This window comes from Sander vitreus, chromosome 24, assembly GCF_031162955.1.
Source record: "Sander vitreus isolate 19-12246 chromosome 24, sanVit1, whole genome shotgun sequence".
NCBI lineage: Eukaryota > Metazoa > Chordata > Actinopteri > Perciformes > Percidae > Sander > Sander vitreus.
Genome location: NC_135878.1, coordinates 14,294,685 through 14,310,971, shown reverse-complemented (window position 1 = coordinate 14,310,971; position 16,287 = coordinate 14,294,685). Strand labels below are relative to the sequence as shown.

Below are 16,287 nucleotides of genomic sequence, written 5' to 3'. Positions count from 1 at the left end.
ATGGACGATTGCATGATCATATCGTGTTATTGACCGCCATGCGGGCCACAAATTGAAGCTTGGCGAGCCGCGCGACGAGTAACACTGTTGGAAGTGTATCGCGCCTCATCGCTTGTCACATGACCAATTAGTGTTTCCACGATAACTATCCAAATGTTTGCCTTTAATGCCCATAAACAACGTGTCTCGTATTTGGATGTACAATTTGTCGAAAATAAAAACAAGTGGAATCCATGCTGAATGTGATGTTTTTTATATGTGTTCTAGCCGATCCAATATTTCCTATCCTGTATTTCCAAGCAGATTTTCTATGCTGTATTCTGATAAAATCCCCCTGGGCCGCCCCCCCCGTGCTACCCCACTTTAAAAAAAATCCGGAAATCGCCCCTGCACTTAACTAGTACTGCTGTGCGTGTAAACACACCGACTAATTATTGCCCTGTGAAAGATAGAGCCCCGCCCCCTTTAGGGATATCAGAGGAGTTTAATAGCCAGCCCCCCCTTATTGTGATGTCATCGCCTGCTGATGACAGTTAGTGGTAATGTAGGCTATACTGGGAGGTTTTATCCATCCCGCTGTCTGAAGATGAACAGGAGTCAGGACAGACTGGTTTGGAAATGAATGATGGGGGGGGGAAACAAATGCGGAACACTTTTAAGACAACCTGAGCTTCGTTATTTTTTATTTTTTATTTTTTTTTTTTATAAAACTGTAATCTGTCTCTGGTGATTCAAATGGAGCTGAGAAGAGACTTGACCCGGACCTCAGCGCTCTATTACTGCTGCTGGATCTGCATCCACTCCGGTGAGTGAGACGTTGAGAGCTCCCTGCGCAGCTTGAATGATGGGTTTTATTGTTAAAAAATAAATAAATAAATAAATAAATAACATAAAAAACACTGTAAATATAGCTGATGTTCTTATAATATTCCTACTCCCTTGTGTTGTCCTCCGTCTGTTTTTTCCTGTTCATAAAGCATAAAGTATAAATCATCACCCAGTTCTGGGTTACATCTTCTTAGCCAACTTCATTCTAACTAATTACCACTATTTCACATTTATTTACCTCCCCACACGAACATGTGATCTGTGTATCATTGTGGGAATGCAATCATAAATATTACATTTGTGTGTATGTGTGTGCGTGTGTGTGTGTGTGTATACATGTGAGTGTTGTGTGTGTACATGTGAGTGTGTGTGTGTACATGTGTGTGTGTGTGTGTGTGTACGTGTGTGTGTCTGTGTGCGTGTGTACATGTGTGTGTGTGCATGTGTGTGTGTTTGTGTGTGTAAGTGTGTGTGTGTGTGTCTGTGTGTGTGTGTGCGTGTGTGTGACGACAGGTGTGTCAGATGTTTGTTGGGTGATCATACAGATTTTTTTATGTTATCTGTTGATTGTTGGAGCAGATGTTGCAAGAAAAAAGTGAATTATGAATTCATGGTCAATAAACCTCATTTATATGAAAGTAAATCTAATTATTGAATAAAAATAATAAAAAAAAAAAACATAAACATAAAACAATAGTTAAGATCAGAAGAACGTATGCTGATGGATAATCACAGCCGGTTTGGTATGGAACCATCAGTGTTATTTTGGGGCAATTTGGTTGAAAGAAAACCATATTTTTGACATACAACTTTGAAAATGGGTCAAATTTGACCAGAGGACAACATGAGGGTTATCGTCATATTTCTGCAATATTATTCTAAACTTCACCTAAGCAGTACAACTTTTTCTCCTGAAGTCATTGAAGAAAAACGTTAATTATTGTGCACACACACATGGTATTATATAAGGACTTAAGCGAGATCGCTGCAGTCGGCAGTCAGCAAAACAAGCTACAATGTAAGTTAATGGGGCAATTGCGCATCTTCAATTTACGTTCACATAAGTGCTTGTTATGGCACTGACGGGCTCAGATTAATATTCTAAGTGTCTGACAACATTATGGAAAGGATTTCTAAGGAGGTCGGCCTTTCTGTTAAAGAGTAAGATCCTTTTTTTAAACATAAAAACATCCGCGAAATTGAGTTCACTAAACCATCCATGTAAATAAACAGTCATTTTAGCGTCGTAAAACACACTTCATTCAAAGTCGACAAAAACAAAATAAAACTACGAAAACCCGTTTTGGGTCGTCTTTCCACTTTTCCAACCATCACAACTCTAGCTAGAGCGCTATGTGGAGCGGTGCTAATGTTAGGTAAAACAAAGTGGTGGAGCGAGCTAGAGGAAGAACAGAGAGAGAGAGAGAGGTGCTAACGTTAGAAAAAAACAAAGTGAGTTCCCTGTACACGGAGCACCCGGTTATATCATATAACGATAGAACTTTTTTCAACTTCAAAAAGACGCTCCGAGCTGCAGAAAAAAAGATTTGGACTTTTTTGAAAACATGGTTTACTCCACAGAATTATAACGTAAAACAGATGCTTTGCGGCTCCAGAAAGATGCCAAGTGTGAACATAGCCTATCTCTTTTTTTTTTTTTTTTATATCTCAGTAATCAACGTGCAGCTCCTCCACTGCCAGAGCATCACCGGAAACATAAATTTGTCAGTTATAAAAAGCCAGTACAATCACAAAAACCTGGCATTACACACATTTGGACAGTTTGTGCTCTTGGCTCGCTGTTTCTTGCACTAGCTAATCCTAAATTGCTTGCCCGGCGATGCCAGATTGCTTGCCAGAGAGTTCAAAGCTGTGCGTTCAGAAAAACAGACAGAAGGGGGGGGCGGGGGAGGAGAGATTGCTGCTCCTATAAAAAGTGAACACAGAAACTGAACGCTACGATTACTTTATACACTTATTGGCTCGCTCTTTTTTAACTCTTATTTGTTTACCTTGAATTTGACTGTGAGCAACTGCAACTGAAGGGGGATCAATAAAGCCTTCTGATTCTGATGCTGCCTCCACCACTGTTCCTTTAACGTGCAAGACAAATCAAAACCCATCCGACACAGAAGGTCGAACACTTGGAATTCGAGAGCTTTTATTTCAAGCATGAAATTATGACTCAGATGAGTGATTGCTGCCACACAAAAAACTTGGCTCCTGTGTCGATTTTTTTCCTCCCAAGTTCAATTATCTCTAATGATTTTTGCTGTACCGTGCGACGTAAAAATTGAATCAAAGTGCAGTAGATCGCAGTCTGAACCTGTGAAATTTTATGAACAATAAAGTTCAGGTAATTGCTGCCCAGAGAGAGGATACAGATAGGTCTATACTCACTTTTCTCAAACGTAATGGCTTTTGGTTTCTGCAGAAAGAAAGGGGGGCAGTAAAGGGAATAGCCCTTTAAAACCTTGGAAAGGAGATGGAAGGTGAAGAGATAAATCAGATACAGAGTGGGTGGGTTAAAAAGGAACTGAAGCAGCATGAAGGACAACAACAATGTGAATACTGAGCGCTTAACCAAAGAGTTATTTAAAATAGGCTGCTTTATCCAACGTCCTAACATTAAAAAATTACGCAAGCGTATAGTGCTGCCACGGCAGAAAGAAGAAGAAAAAAGTATCAGTATCACGTTATTACGTGAAAGGTTTATTGTAACAAGATGTTTTCATTGTTATTTCAATATACTATTTATCACGGTAGAACGTGAAAGTTTCATGTTATATTGTGATACTTTTTTACACAAACATACCCTAAACAGTCATAAAAACAGATAAATACTCCATATGCCATTCCCCCTTTCATCCATCTAACACACACACACCCCTTAAAAAATGTTAGACTCACTCCCCAAAAGGAGGTAAAAAATAACCGTCTGTCTCCCCCCTCCAACCGGTTCTCACACCCATCGCATCGGGCAGAGCAGCAGCTCCACCACAGCGCTGTAAGATGACGTAGTATGAACGCCAAAGGGCTAGACATGAGTTGAGGGCGAGACCCAGAGCGTCCAAAAGTGACTCCAAAAATCCCGACCCAGAGCATCCAAAAGTGACTTCAAAAGGTCCCGACCCAGAGCGTCAAATAGTGACTCCAAAGGTCCCAACCCAAAGCATCAAAAAGTGACTCCAAAAGGTCCCGACCCAGAGCGTCAAATAGTGACTCCAAAGGTCCCGACCCAGAGCATCAAATAGTGACTCCAAAGGTCCCGACCCAGAGCATCAAATAGTGACTCCAAAGGTCCCGATCCAGAGCGTCAAAAAGTGACTCCAAAGGTCCCGACCCAGAGCGTCAAATAGTGACTCCAAAGGTCCCGACCCAGAGCATCAAATAGTGACTCCAAAGGTCCCGACCCAGAGCTTCAAAAAGTGACTCCAAAGGTCCCGGCCCAGAGCATCAAATAGTGACTCCAAAGGTCCCGACCCAGAGCGTCCAAAAGTGACTTCAAAAGGTCCCGACCCAGAGCCTCAAATAGTGACTCCAAAGGTCCTGACCCAAAGCGTCAAAAAGTGACTCCAAAAGGTCCCCGACCCAGAGCGTCAAATAGTGACTCCAAAGGTCCCGATCCAGAGCGTCAAAAAGTGACTCCAAAGGTCCTGACCCAGAGTGTCAAAATATGACACTAAGGAGACTTTTTGAGTCAGTAACAAACGCCAAAGGCACCTGACCAAGTGTCCTTTTTTGGGGTTTGTGTCCCGTTCTTGTCCCGCGGCTCACTGAAATGTACATTTTGTAACCCCACCCACCATCTTTTCCTAAACCTGACTGTCCCGTTCTTGTCCCACAATGTCAGTTAAACGTACGTCCCGACCCAGAGCATCTAAAAGTGACGCCAAGAGTCCCGACCAAGCGCCTCTAAATATGACGCTAAAGGAGACTTTTTGCATCAATAACAAACACCAAAGGCACCTGACCAAGCGTCCGTATTTTAGGTGATGGGAGATTGAGAATGTGTTGCCCCCCAAATGTTGAAACCAAACCTACCCCCTTGGTTGTCTGTGCGATCGGATGAGTGATCTCTCTCTCGTCTCCGTCTCTCTCGACAGCGCTGGCGGAGGACTGGACTCGCGTTCACACGGAGGATGATCTCTTCAGGAGATTGTTTCGAGGCTACAGCAAGTGGACGCGTCCGGCGCAAAACATCACCGACGTGGTTATTGTGAAGTTTGGCCTCTCCATCGCACAGCTGATAGACGTGGTGGGTACACACTCATGTAGCCTGTTTGCATTAGGGCTGCACAATATATATATATATATATATATATATATATATATATATATATATATATATATATATATATATATATATATATGAAAAACACTCCGAGATTTTTTGTGTTAGTTGAAAGTAAATATCAGCAGAGAACTGCACTTTAAAATGTAGCTGTCATTATTATTTATTTAAATTCAGAACTGAGAACACTTTAATATCTGGTTATTTATGGCAAATAATATCGTTATTGCAATATTTAACAATGGAATTGCATATTTTCCTAATGTCGTGCAGCCCTAGTTTGTAGACCCCAAAAACTGACCACACCGCTTTAAAAAAAAAAGAAAAAAAAAAGAAAATCACACCAATTGTTGCTTTCTAACTATTTTGCAGTTTATAAGTGATTATTCTAATATGTAAGCATCTAATAATATGAGTTCATCCATTTTAACCCCAATGTATTTGTCACTTTTTGTTAACGTTTGGCTCCAAAAACAGGATGAGAAAAACCAGATGATGACGACCAACGTGTGGCTGAAACAGGTATGGAAGAGTGGTGGAAGAAGTATTCATCCTGTTTTCAGGATTCAGTGCAGTAAAAGTACTCCTACCACACTGTGAGTAGGAAAAGTACTCGATGCAGAAAGATCCTCCCGTAGAAAGTGTAAAGGATCCAACCAGGTGTGTGTTTAATGGTCTGATCATCTCAGCTGGACTTGTAGGTCGTTATATTGTTGGCTAGTTTACTTTAGAATAAAACATCAGATTTTATAAACTACATGTAAAGAAAGCCCACAGGACTGCCGCAGTAAACGTACTTAGTTACATTACAGCACTGTTTATATATATATATATATATATATAAGCACTAACCTAATATTGATATTGGGTTACTGATCTCATTGCTATTCCCTGTCCTGGTAGTCATCTTTCTAGTAGGGAAACAATTATTTTTTTTGAAGAAGAAACAATTTGCACATCAAAAAATTCTTCTGTGCAGGTGCGTTGGAAAATATAAAATACAAAAGGACAAACATCCTGCACTCCGCTCTCTATTTACAGAAAACTAGTGTTTCGGTCCAACCGAAATTGATAAAAGAACGTTGTGACAAAAACAGTGACAAAAACGTCGGGAAAAGTGTCAAAATAGTGACCAAAACATTAAAAAAAGGACAAAACCATTGGAAAAACTGACCAATAACTTGGAAGAAAGTGACAAAAACATCAGGAAAAGCAAAAGAAGTGCCGAAAAAATCATCGTAGGGACCGAAACGTTAACTTTTCTGTAACCAAACGGTGATGCTATAGCAAGAGCAGAGTGCAGGATGTTTTCCTTTGTTCCCAGTACTGAAACTATATAACAATATTTGATTTCTCTTTAAAATGGCGTGTGTGTTGGCAGGAATGGACGGACTATAAGCTGCAGTGGAGTCCCTCCGACTTCGACAACGTGACGTCCATCAGGGTCCCTTCTGAGCTCATCTGGGTGCCCGACATTGTGCTGTACAACAAGTAAAAAAAACACAACGCAGTCCGTCAGACATTCAACACCAAGACAACTGCAGTTGGCTTCAGTTGCACAAATCCTCCTGATTTTACAAGTATAGATAAGTTAGACTTTAAACAAAAGAAAATCATTAAGTAGTTAAAAGGACAAAAACGTTTCAGAAAAGTTTCAAAGGAAATGTGGCCCAAACATTTAACCATGAAGTTGTTTTGTTGTTAAAGGTCCCATGGCATGAAAATTTGACTTTGAGGTTTTTTAACATTAATGTGAGTTCCCCCAGCCTGCCTATGGCCCCCCAGTGGCTAGAAATGGTGATAGGTGTAAACCGAGCCCTGGGTATCCTGCTCTGCCTTTGAGAAAATGAAAGCTCAGATGGGCCGATCTGGAATCTTCCCTTTATGACGTCATAAGGGGAAAGGTTACCCCCCCTTTCTCTGCTTTGCCCACACAGAGAATTTGGACCCCCCATGAGAGAGAGAGACATCATGGCTTTCAAACGAGCGAAGCGGAAGTTGGTCAAGGCCACACCCCCACCCTCCACCTTGCCCCCCCCCCCTCTCTCCTCCTCAATAGCATTTAAAGCTACAGACACAGAAATGGCACATCCTAAGGAAAGCTCATTGTGGGACTGGCTCTAGTGGCTGGAATTCTGCACCAAGGCTGGATTTCAGGAAAGAGACTTCAGATACAGTATTAGGGGACCACTAAGGTCTATATAAAAGAGACTTCAGATACAGTATTATGGGACCACCAAGGCCTATATAAAAGAGACTTCAGATACAGTATTAGGGGACCACTAAGGCCTATATAGAAGAGACTTTAGATACAGTATTAGGGGACCACTAAGGTCTATATAAAAGAGACTTCAGATACAGTATTAGGGGACCACTAAGGTCTATATAAAAGAGACTTCAGATACAGTATTAGGGGACCACCAAGGTCTATATAAAAGAGACTTCAGATACAGTATTAGGGGACCACCAAGGTCTATATAAAAGAGACTTCAGATACAGTATTAGGGGACCACTAAGGTCTATATAAAAGAGACTTCAGATACAGTATTAGGGGACCACTAAGGCCTATATAAAAGAGACTTCAGATACAGTATTAGGGGACCACTAAGGCCTATATAAAAGAGACTTCAGATACAGTATTAGGGGACCACTAAGGTCTATATAAAAGAGACTTCAGATACAGTATTAGGGGACCACTAAGGTCTATATAAAAGCATCCAAAGAGCAGCATGTCATGGGACCTTTAAAGGGTTTTTTCAACCTGAAAACTAAAAATGAAAACTATGCAAATGAAGGCTTTATTCAAAGCAAGTCCTACTTTTAAGTCTTGTTTCTTCTTGGCTCCTCATTTTTGTCATTCTCCGGATACAAAACTTAAACACACACACACACACACACACACACACACACACACACACACACACACACGACTTTGGATTTCTGTAGGTGGAGCTGGAAATTATCTGTAGTGATCAATTACCTGCTTGATCCATAACAATGTCTTCATCCGCTGAAGAGCGTACGAGGAGGAAAGGTCACTTATATGGAGCCAAGCAAATTGATGGTACCACAGCGTTTCTGCATATTCCTGCGTAGATACATGCATATGATTATGCTGAATAAGTTACCCTTATTCTATTGCATCTGTGCAGCGATCTTGCATCATACTGTTTTAAGTCAAAGTCTGGTTTCCTGCCCTCAGGGCGCCGAGGAAGTATTAATCCTTAAATTTGTGTGGATGGAAACGAATTTTTCTCCTCCTTCAGCGTTTGTGTAAATGAGCTTGCATCATGAATACGTCGTTAACATTCAGTGATCAATTATTAAACACTGCCTGTGTAAGAGGGGGTATATACAGTAGCTCTGGGTTTATTAATTCACCTTTTGAGTTTGAAACATAATGAGACGGAAACTTGCCTTGCCGGAGACAAAAACAACTGAAATCCTCAGTAGCCATGTTTCCATCCACACGTTGTTATGCAAATTAAGTAATATGGAATGGAAAATGCCTTCTGGAAAACACTAAAGTTTGATTTAATTTCAGGAATATCGACACAAAGTTTGTACGTTTGAGCTCATCTGATTTTTCTGAACGGCTTGTGCGATAAACGCTGACGGAAACGTTATTTGCCGAAATAAATAATGAGTTGCGATTACTAATCATTTTATGGTTGCAACCCGCCACGAATAGAAGAAGAAGAAGAGGTTTTAGGTCATTTCTGCCACGTATTTCCGCATTCTTTGCAGACACGGCGGGTGTCAACAAAGACGCCTATTTTTCAATGTGACACGCAAGCGTGTTGGAAGCGTTTCCAGGCAACATAGAATACGAAAAGATGGCTATATGTCATTTTGACACGAATACATTTTATGACATTTTGATGTTTGAAAGTCTCTAGGTTTTGACATAAATGCAGATATAAATGTCATTTAAAAAAAAACAATAATAAATACTTATCGATTTTCAAATATTGCACCTGTCAATACAGAACGGAATATTCTGTAGCCTATTTTGCCGTCAATACTGCCGACGATGTCTTTGCTGTAATCATATCCGTATATATATTTATGTTTAACATGGTATTTCATTTTATCAATGGGAAACATCCATGTGTACAGACGAGGCTAACGGCAGCAGCAGCGCCGCGTCAAGACACATTTCTGGTGTGCAAAGACATAGAAAACGCCACGCAGCCGCCACGCAACTGACACGCAACAGAAACGCCACGCTCACGCCACGCAGGCAGCCTTAATCATCTGTGGGTAGACGGCGCGATCCATTTTGGCGAGCAGACTTTGTTTGCAAATGTTAGCTTGAATGTTGTGCGATTCAGTGCAAAATGAATGGAAACAGATGCACGTCAATGCCAGACGACAACTATGTAAAATAGCCGTTATATTAGACTCGTAAATTACATTTTAAAAGTCTCTCGTCTCCTCGTGCGTACAGTTGTATCTGTCTTTGTTGACACCCTCCATGTCTGTAAAGAAAGCAGAAATGAATTCAACTTCTTCGTTTTATGGCGGGTTGCAACCATAAAATGACCTAAAACGTGATTGCAATTCATTATTTATGACATTGATGAGATCGATCATACAAACATTGTGTCGATATTCATGGCATTCAATTGAATCGGACTGTTTCCATGAGGCATTTTTTCAGTCGATATTACTTAACTTGCATAAAAACGTGTGGATGGAAACATGGCTAGTGACAGTGTCCTTTCACTTTCTTGTCAATTTGCAACATTTTCTTGCCTTTTTTCCTGTCTCAATGCTATGCTTCCTCCCCTTTATCTTGTTCTTTTTCCAGTGCAGACGGAGAGTTCGCCGTCACCCACATGACCAAGGCCCATCTCTTTCACACCGGCCGTGTCCGCTGGGTGCCCCCGGCCATCTACAAGTCCTCCTGCTCCATCGACGTCACCTTCTTCCCTTTCGACCAGCAGAGCTGCAAGATGAAGTTTGGCTCCTGGACGTACGACCGCGCCAAGATCGACCTGGAGCCCTTTGAGAACACGGTGAACCTGAAGGTTGTTCTGCTTTTCAATTTGGAGTTTGTGCCATTAAGGCTACATTTACATTGCTGCGTTATGCTTTGAAAACAAATATATCTTCTGCTACGTTTCCCCCTCTCATTCCCCCTGCTCTGGTGTTTCCCCCTCTCATTCCCCCTGCTCTGGTGTTTCCCCCTCTCATTCCTGAGCATCAACAAGGCATTTTCGCCCACAGGACTGCCGCATACTGGATGTTTTTCCTTTTTCGGACCATTCTTTGTAAACCCTAGAAATGGTTGTGCGTGAAAACCCCAGTAACTGAGCAGATTGTGAAATAACTCCATCAACAACCATGCCACGCTCAAAGTTGCTTAGATCATCTTTCGTTCCCATTCTGACATTCAGTTCGGAGTTCAGGAGATTGTCTAGACTTGGACCACACCCCTAAATGCATTGAAGCAGCTGCCATGTGATTGGTTGATTAGATAAATGCATTAACGAGAAATTTAACAGGTGTTCCTAATAATCCTTTAGGTGAGTGTATCTGTATATCTGTATCAGTGTCTCTATGTCCCAACCGTCAGCGGCATATGGCCACCCACCAAGAGCCTGGGTCTGTCCGAGCTTTCTGCCCGTTTGAAGGAAGCTTTTCCTCGCTATTGTTTGCCCTTGGGGGGGGACATTGTTGGGTCTTTGTAAATTATAGAGTGTGGTCTATACTAGGTCTATCTGTAAAGGGCCCTGATATAACTCCTGTTGTGATTTGACAGGGTTAGGGTTAGGTATAAATAAAATTGAATAAAAACAATATCTAATTTCTAGGATTACTGGGAGAGCGGAGAGTGGGCGATTGTCAACGCCGTGGGCACCTACAACACCAAGAAGTACGACTGCTGCCACGAGATCTACCCGGACATCACCTACTATTTCGTCATCCGCCGCCTCCCGTTGTTCTACACCATCAACCTCATTATCCCCTGCCTCCTCATCTCCTGCCTGACCGTCCTGGTCTTCTACCTCCCGTCGGACTGCGGCGAGAAGATCACACTGTGCATCTCCGTGCTTCTGTCGCTCACCGTCTTCCTGCTGCTCATCACAGAGATCATCCCTTCCACGTCGCTGGTCATACCGCTGATCGGGGAGTATCTGCTCTTCACTATGATCTTTGTCACGCTGTCCATCGTCATCACCGTGTTCGTGCTCAACGTGCACCACCGCTCGTCGGCGACTCACACCATGCCTGGATGGGTCCGGAGGCTGTTCCTGTCGGCGGTGCCGCGCTGGCTGTGCATGAAGCGTCCGAAACATGGTGTCAGGCCTGTAAGGTGAGAAATCAGGGAAGGCCCACCAGATTTACTGTATGCGCAATAATGGAACCCACTGCAGTTCTAAGCAAGACCCGCCCTACGATAGCCTGGAAATCCAGACCCAAATCTGAAAGATTAAGGGTCTGGCATTGAGTAATGAAAATGGCCCAACTCGAGGGGCGGCACCAAGCATGCATTTGAAAATCTCACTGCACGCAATTGGATAACACTACGACCAATCACAACAATACACAGGGTGACATATCCAGAGCCCCATACGCTTAGCTACCAGAGGAGCTAACTGGTAGATTAAACTCTTAGCCGTTTCAAACAACTGGTGTTCATCCGTAGCCATCTTGCAATGTTTACTAATGACTTGGACATCACAGCACTGTCGTCATCTGTTCAGCTCGCCTCTGGCCCGCCTATATCAGATACACCGATGTGATTGGTGCAGCTCGGCTCTAAGGGCATAGTTAATGAGCATCATTACTGAATGTCAGAGTGACTCGCTGAGCAAATTACAACTGTGCCCCTGCGAGAACTCTGGATTTCCAGGGTAGCCCTATGAAGCAACCCGATTGGTTGAGGTCAGGATAGTCGCTTTGCCAGACCTCCCTCCAGGGTCTGGCTAGTTCACACAGCATTCCGGGAAGTCCTACGCAGTGACAAGAGTGTGTGAATGAAACAAAAACGTTCCATCACATCTACTTCCCCCTCTCTTTTTTTTTCCACAAATCGCAAGACGCTCACTTTTTCACGTCTAAACTTAATGTCTGCTGAAACAACTGGCAGTGCGGTGCCCTGTTCCCGACTCACAGTCCCCTTTTAAATCGGGTAAACTCAACTACCAACTGCTGCTGCGTCATGTCACGGAGCTCTGTAGCTTGCGTCACGTGACCAACCGGCGGTCGCCTATTTTTGTCAAACATCATACGTTATCGGTGTGCATTAGCCTGGATGCCAGCCGAACTTAGCCCCGCTCACAACATTTGAGGTCGGGAAGTTCGGTCTGGACGTTGTGGAGCAACTATGCTCGAACCAGAGCTGTTTGGACGATCCAAATTGTCAGGGCGGGCTTTATACGGTGATGGACAGATGATCAACAGTAACGTAATCAACCACGTCACCAAAGATCGCTTCTACTTCTTCCAGCATGCATGCAGTTGAGTTCTGTTGACAATGATGCGTCGCTCAACATACATCACATACTCCGTTGCTCTGATTGGTTGTAGGTCTATCCAATTGAGTGCAGAGGCATTTTTTTCCCTGGTTCGGTTGAAACACGCCCCATAATCACAGCCCAACGGAGTATCAGACTCGTATTCTGACTAGGAATCTGAGTATGACGACGTCAGGCTAGGTGTGCATACATTTTCGTACGATATCGTACGAGCCCACTCATGAGACTGCGTTGACCCCTTTCACATCCACGTCATCATTTGATCCAGCCAGTGTACTGTAAGCCTGGTGGCCCACCGGGAAACACTGTGATGCCACTTGTAAAGTATTTTATTCAGGTGAAGCTCTTTTACAGCAACGTTTGAGAACTTTGGCTTCATTTGTTGAATAAAACAAGAAGGGTTTTTGTAGACAAACAACGCTCACTGATAGGTTGTATTTGTTGTTTCAGGCGGTGCCGCCTGACTGATGGACTCCTCCCTGTCCAGACTCCGGGCCCCTCCCACAGCTCGCCCACCTGGATCCCTCACGAGTCTGACATCCATCTCCATGGCTACCGGGAGGATGAGAACGGTCGCCGCAGGAGCCGCCCGCTCAACTCCTCGGACGCAGGTGACGAAATCCACTACTGCGATCTCCACGGTTACACAAACGCGGAACGCGCGGGGAGGTTTAGGGGGAAAGTAGCCGGGCGACCGAGGATTTCTCCCCTCTCTTCTTCTTTCCCTCCGTCTCTCGGTTACATCCTCCTCCCACAGAGACACTCCTCACTCGGCTCGGACTGGGACACCCCTCCTGCTGAGCGTGGTTCGTTCCAGAGCCCATCGGCCTCTGTCCCATCTCCGGCGGTGCTCTCGGCCCTGGAGGGGGTGACCTACATCGCAGAGCATCTCAGAGCCGAGGATGTAGACTTCTCAGTGAGTGCCGACGTCCCTTTCTTTTTTGTTGTTGTTGACAGAAAGTGATTGGTCTTGTCCTGTCTTATATAAATATTTTCCAGTGTGTGTGTGTGTGTGTGTGTATATATATATATATATATATATGCCGTAGAACTTTATTTTATTATCCAGTTTGGATACATTTGTTGTCACATACAGCAAACATCTCCTCACTATCTGCTAGCTGCCTGTCCCCTGAACACACTGTAAAAAAAAAATGCGGTCTCTGTAGACAGCCCAGGCTCCACAAACGGCAACAAAAACAAACTGTACCAACCTGCACCATCAAACATAACAAACAGTGTTCCAGCGTTCCAGCCAATAACCGACAAGAAGGATTAGGGTGTGGGGGTTGGGGGGGGTTAGTGCGCGGAAGCACAGAAGGGAGGGAGAGGGGGACGGGATGGGGAGGAGGGAGGGGCGAGCTAGCCTCCGTTTTGTTTGAAAATACTTTGAACGTCAACAAGAAGTGCCGTCACCCAACATCGCTTAGAGCACCTTTAAGAAGCTGGAACCAGACAGTGGTTGAAGAAGTATTCAGCTAATTTACTTGAGTAAAAGTACTAATACCACACTGTACAAGTAAAAGTCCTGCATTGAAAATGTTACTTAACTAAAAGTCTGTAAGTATCATCAGGAAAATGTAGTTAAAGTATTAAAAGTAAAGAACTCTCCTCCCGTTGTAGAAAGTGTAAAGGATCCAACCAGTTGTGTGTTTAATGGTCTGATCATCTCAGCTGGACTTGTAGCCGTTATATTGTTGGCTAGTTTACTTTAGAATATCAGATTTTATAAACTACATGTATTTTGTGTGCAGGAATCTTAATGTGTAAAGTAACTAGTAACTAAAGCTGTAACAGATGAATGTAGTGGAGTAAAAAGTACAATATGTCTCTCTGAAATGTAGCGGAGTAGAAGTAGAAAGTGGCATGAAAAGAAAAAGACTCAAGTAAAGTACAAGTACCTCAACATTTGGTACTTAGGTGCAGTACTTGAGTAAATGTACTTAGTTACATTCCACAACTGGTTTCCTTTTTGTGTCTTTTCCGTCTCTGCAGGTGAAGGAGGACTGGAAGTACGTCGGCATGGTTGTAGACCGGATCTTTCTGTGGATGTTCATCATCGTGTGTCTGCTGGGGACCGTCGGACTCTTCCTGCCTCCGTGGCTCTCTGGGATGTTTTAGAACCAAACTGGAAATCAAAAAAGAAAGAAAAAATGAATACAATAATTAATAAAAAAGTGTCTGCATGTAAAGAATAAGATCAGTTACCAAAATGTAGAAACTCTTACCAAAAGTTTCACTTGATCTCCCTCTTATTTTGAAAATGTCATAATCCATTAACCTTCCCGTTGTCCTTGGGTCAAATTTGACACGTTTTCAAAGTTTTCTTTATCAGAAATTTGGGGTTTCTTTCAACCAAATTGCCCAAAAATAACACGGACGCTCTTCACAAACAAAACAAAGGATTGGTTCACTACTGTCATTGAATTTTGAGCATTTTATAGCACTATTCTGACTCAGCTTTGACCGTCTGAGATCATCCGTTACCATACGTTCTTTTGATCTTAACTATTAGTCAAAATAATTCATTATTTTTTACTTTTTTAATACACAAAAAATGTGTTTCATTTGTTATAAATGAGTTTTATTGACCACGACTTCCCAAAATAAGTGAAAAACTAGATTTAATAAGTTGGTGTTAGTGGTGTTGATACTGATGGTAATGGAAAATAAGCGACAAAAACGTCAAAATAAGAGCGAAAACGTCAAATTAATCAACAAAAACGTCAAATTAATCAACAAAAACTTCCAAATAAGAGAAAAAAACATCAAAATAATCAACAAAAACTTCCAAATAAGAGAAAAAACATTGTGAAAAGAGAAAAAAACGTCAAAATAATCAACAAAAACTTCCAAACAAGAGAAAAAAACATCAAAATAAGAGAAAAAAACATCAAAATAAGAGAAAAAAAAGTCAAAATAATCAACAAAAACTTCCAAATAAGAGAAAAAAACATCAAAATAAGAAAAAAAACCCATCAAAATAAGAGAAAAAAACGTCAAAATAATCAACAAAAACTTCCAAATAAGAGAAAAAACATCAAAATAAGAGAAAAAAAAGTCTAAATAATCAACAAAAACTTCCAAATAAGAGAAAAAAACATCAAAATAATCAACAAAAACTTCCAAATAAGAGAAAAAAAACATCAAAATAAGAGAAAAAACATCAAAATAAGAGAAAAAAAAGTCTAAGTAATCAACAAAAACTTCCAAATAAGAGAAAAAAAACATCAAAATAAGAGACAAAAACTTCAAAAGAAGAGACAAAAAAACGTCAAAATAAGAGACAAAAACAACCAACAAAAAACACCGGAGAATATTAGTCCGTATTTCCACAGACTTTTTTTTAACAGTGTACATTGTTGCTATCCAAGTAGGGGAGAGCTGAGACAGTTGAAACACTTTTTAATTAAACGTAATTTACAAAGCGATCGCATCTCACTGAAAGCTAATATTTTGTCACTAGCAACCTACACCTTTCATCTGTCAAATACAGTTGCATTTTCAGCTTTGAACAAAACCGTTCAGGAATGGACGTGGGTAATGTTTCATTCGTCCCTCCTGGTCGGGACGATTGAAACAGCATGGGGGGACGAATGAAACAGAGTTTAAGCCGTATAAACTTCCCACAACTTCAATATTTTACTACATATCATGAATGGTACTCCCAAAAGGTGT

General features: G+C 42.0%; 1 protein-coding gene and 1 long non-coding RNA gene across 2 annotated transcripts in view; one reads left to right on the top strand and one right to left on the bottom strand.

Annotated features, from left to right (window-relative positions):
* The first annotated feature begins 3,218 nt into the window (after window positions 1–3,218).
* LOC144512981 (neuronal acetylcholine receptor subunit alpha-2-like) lies at window positions 3,219–14,730 on the top strand. The gene is made up of 8 exons (XM_078244013.1): window positions 3,219–3,252; window positions 4,935–5,086; window positions 5,600–5,644; window positions 6,504–6,613; window positions 9,936–10,155; window positions 10,942–11,444; window positions 13,060–13,525; window positions 14,605–14,730. Exons 1-8 carry the CDS (start codon window positions 3,243–3,245, stop codon window positions 14,728–14,730), a joined length of 1,632 nt encoding a protein of 543 aa, XP_078100139.1. The 5' UTR covers window positions 3,219–3,242.
* The window catches only part of LOC144512983 (uncharacterized), a 29,786-nt gene continuing 18,786 nt past the window's right edge, over window positions 5,288–16,287 (bottom strand). Inside the window, exons 2-3 of the long non-coding RNA XR_013501061.1 lie at window positions 14,511–14,737; window positions 5,288–6,602 (exon numbers count right to left, since the gene is read on the bottom strand). This is a non-coding gene — a long non-coding RNA (uncharacterized LOC144512983). The remainder of the gene's footprint in view (window positions 6,603–14,510; window positions 14,738–16,287) is intronic.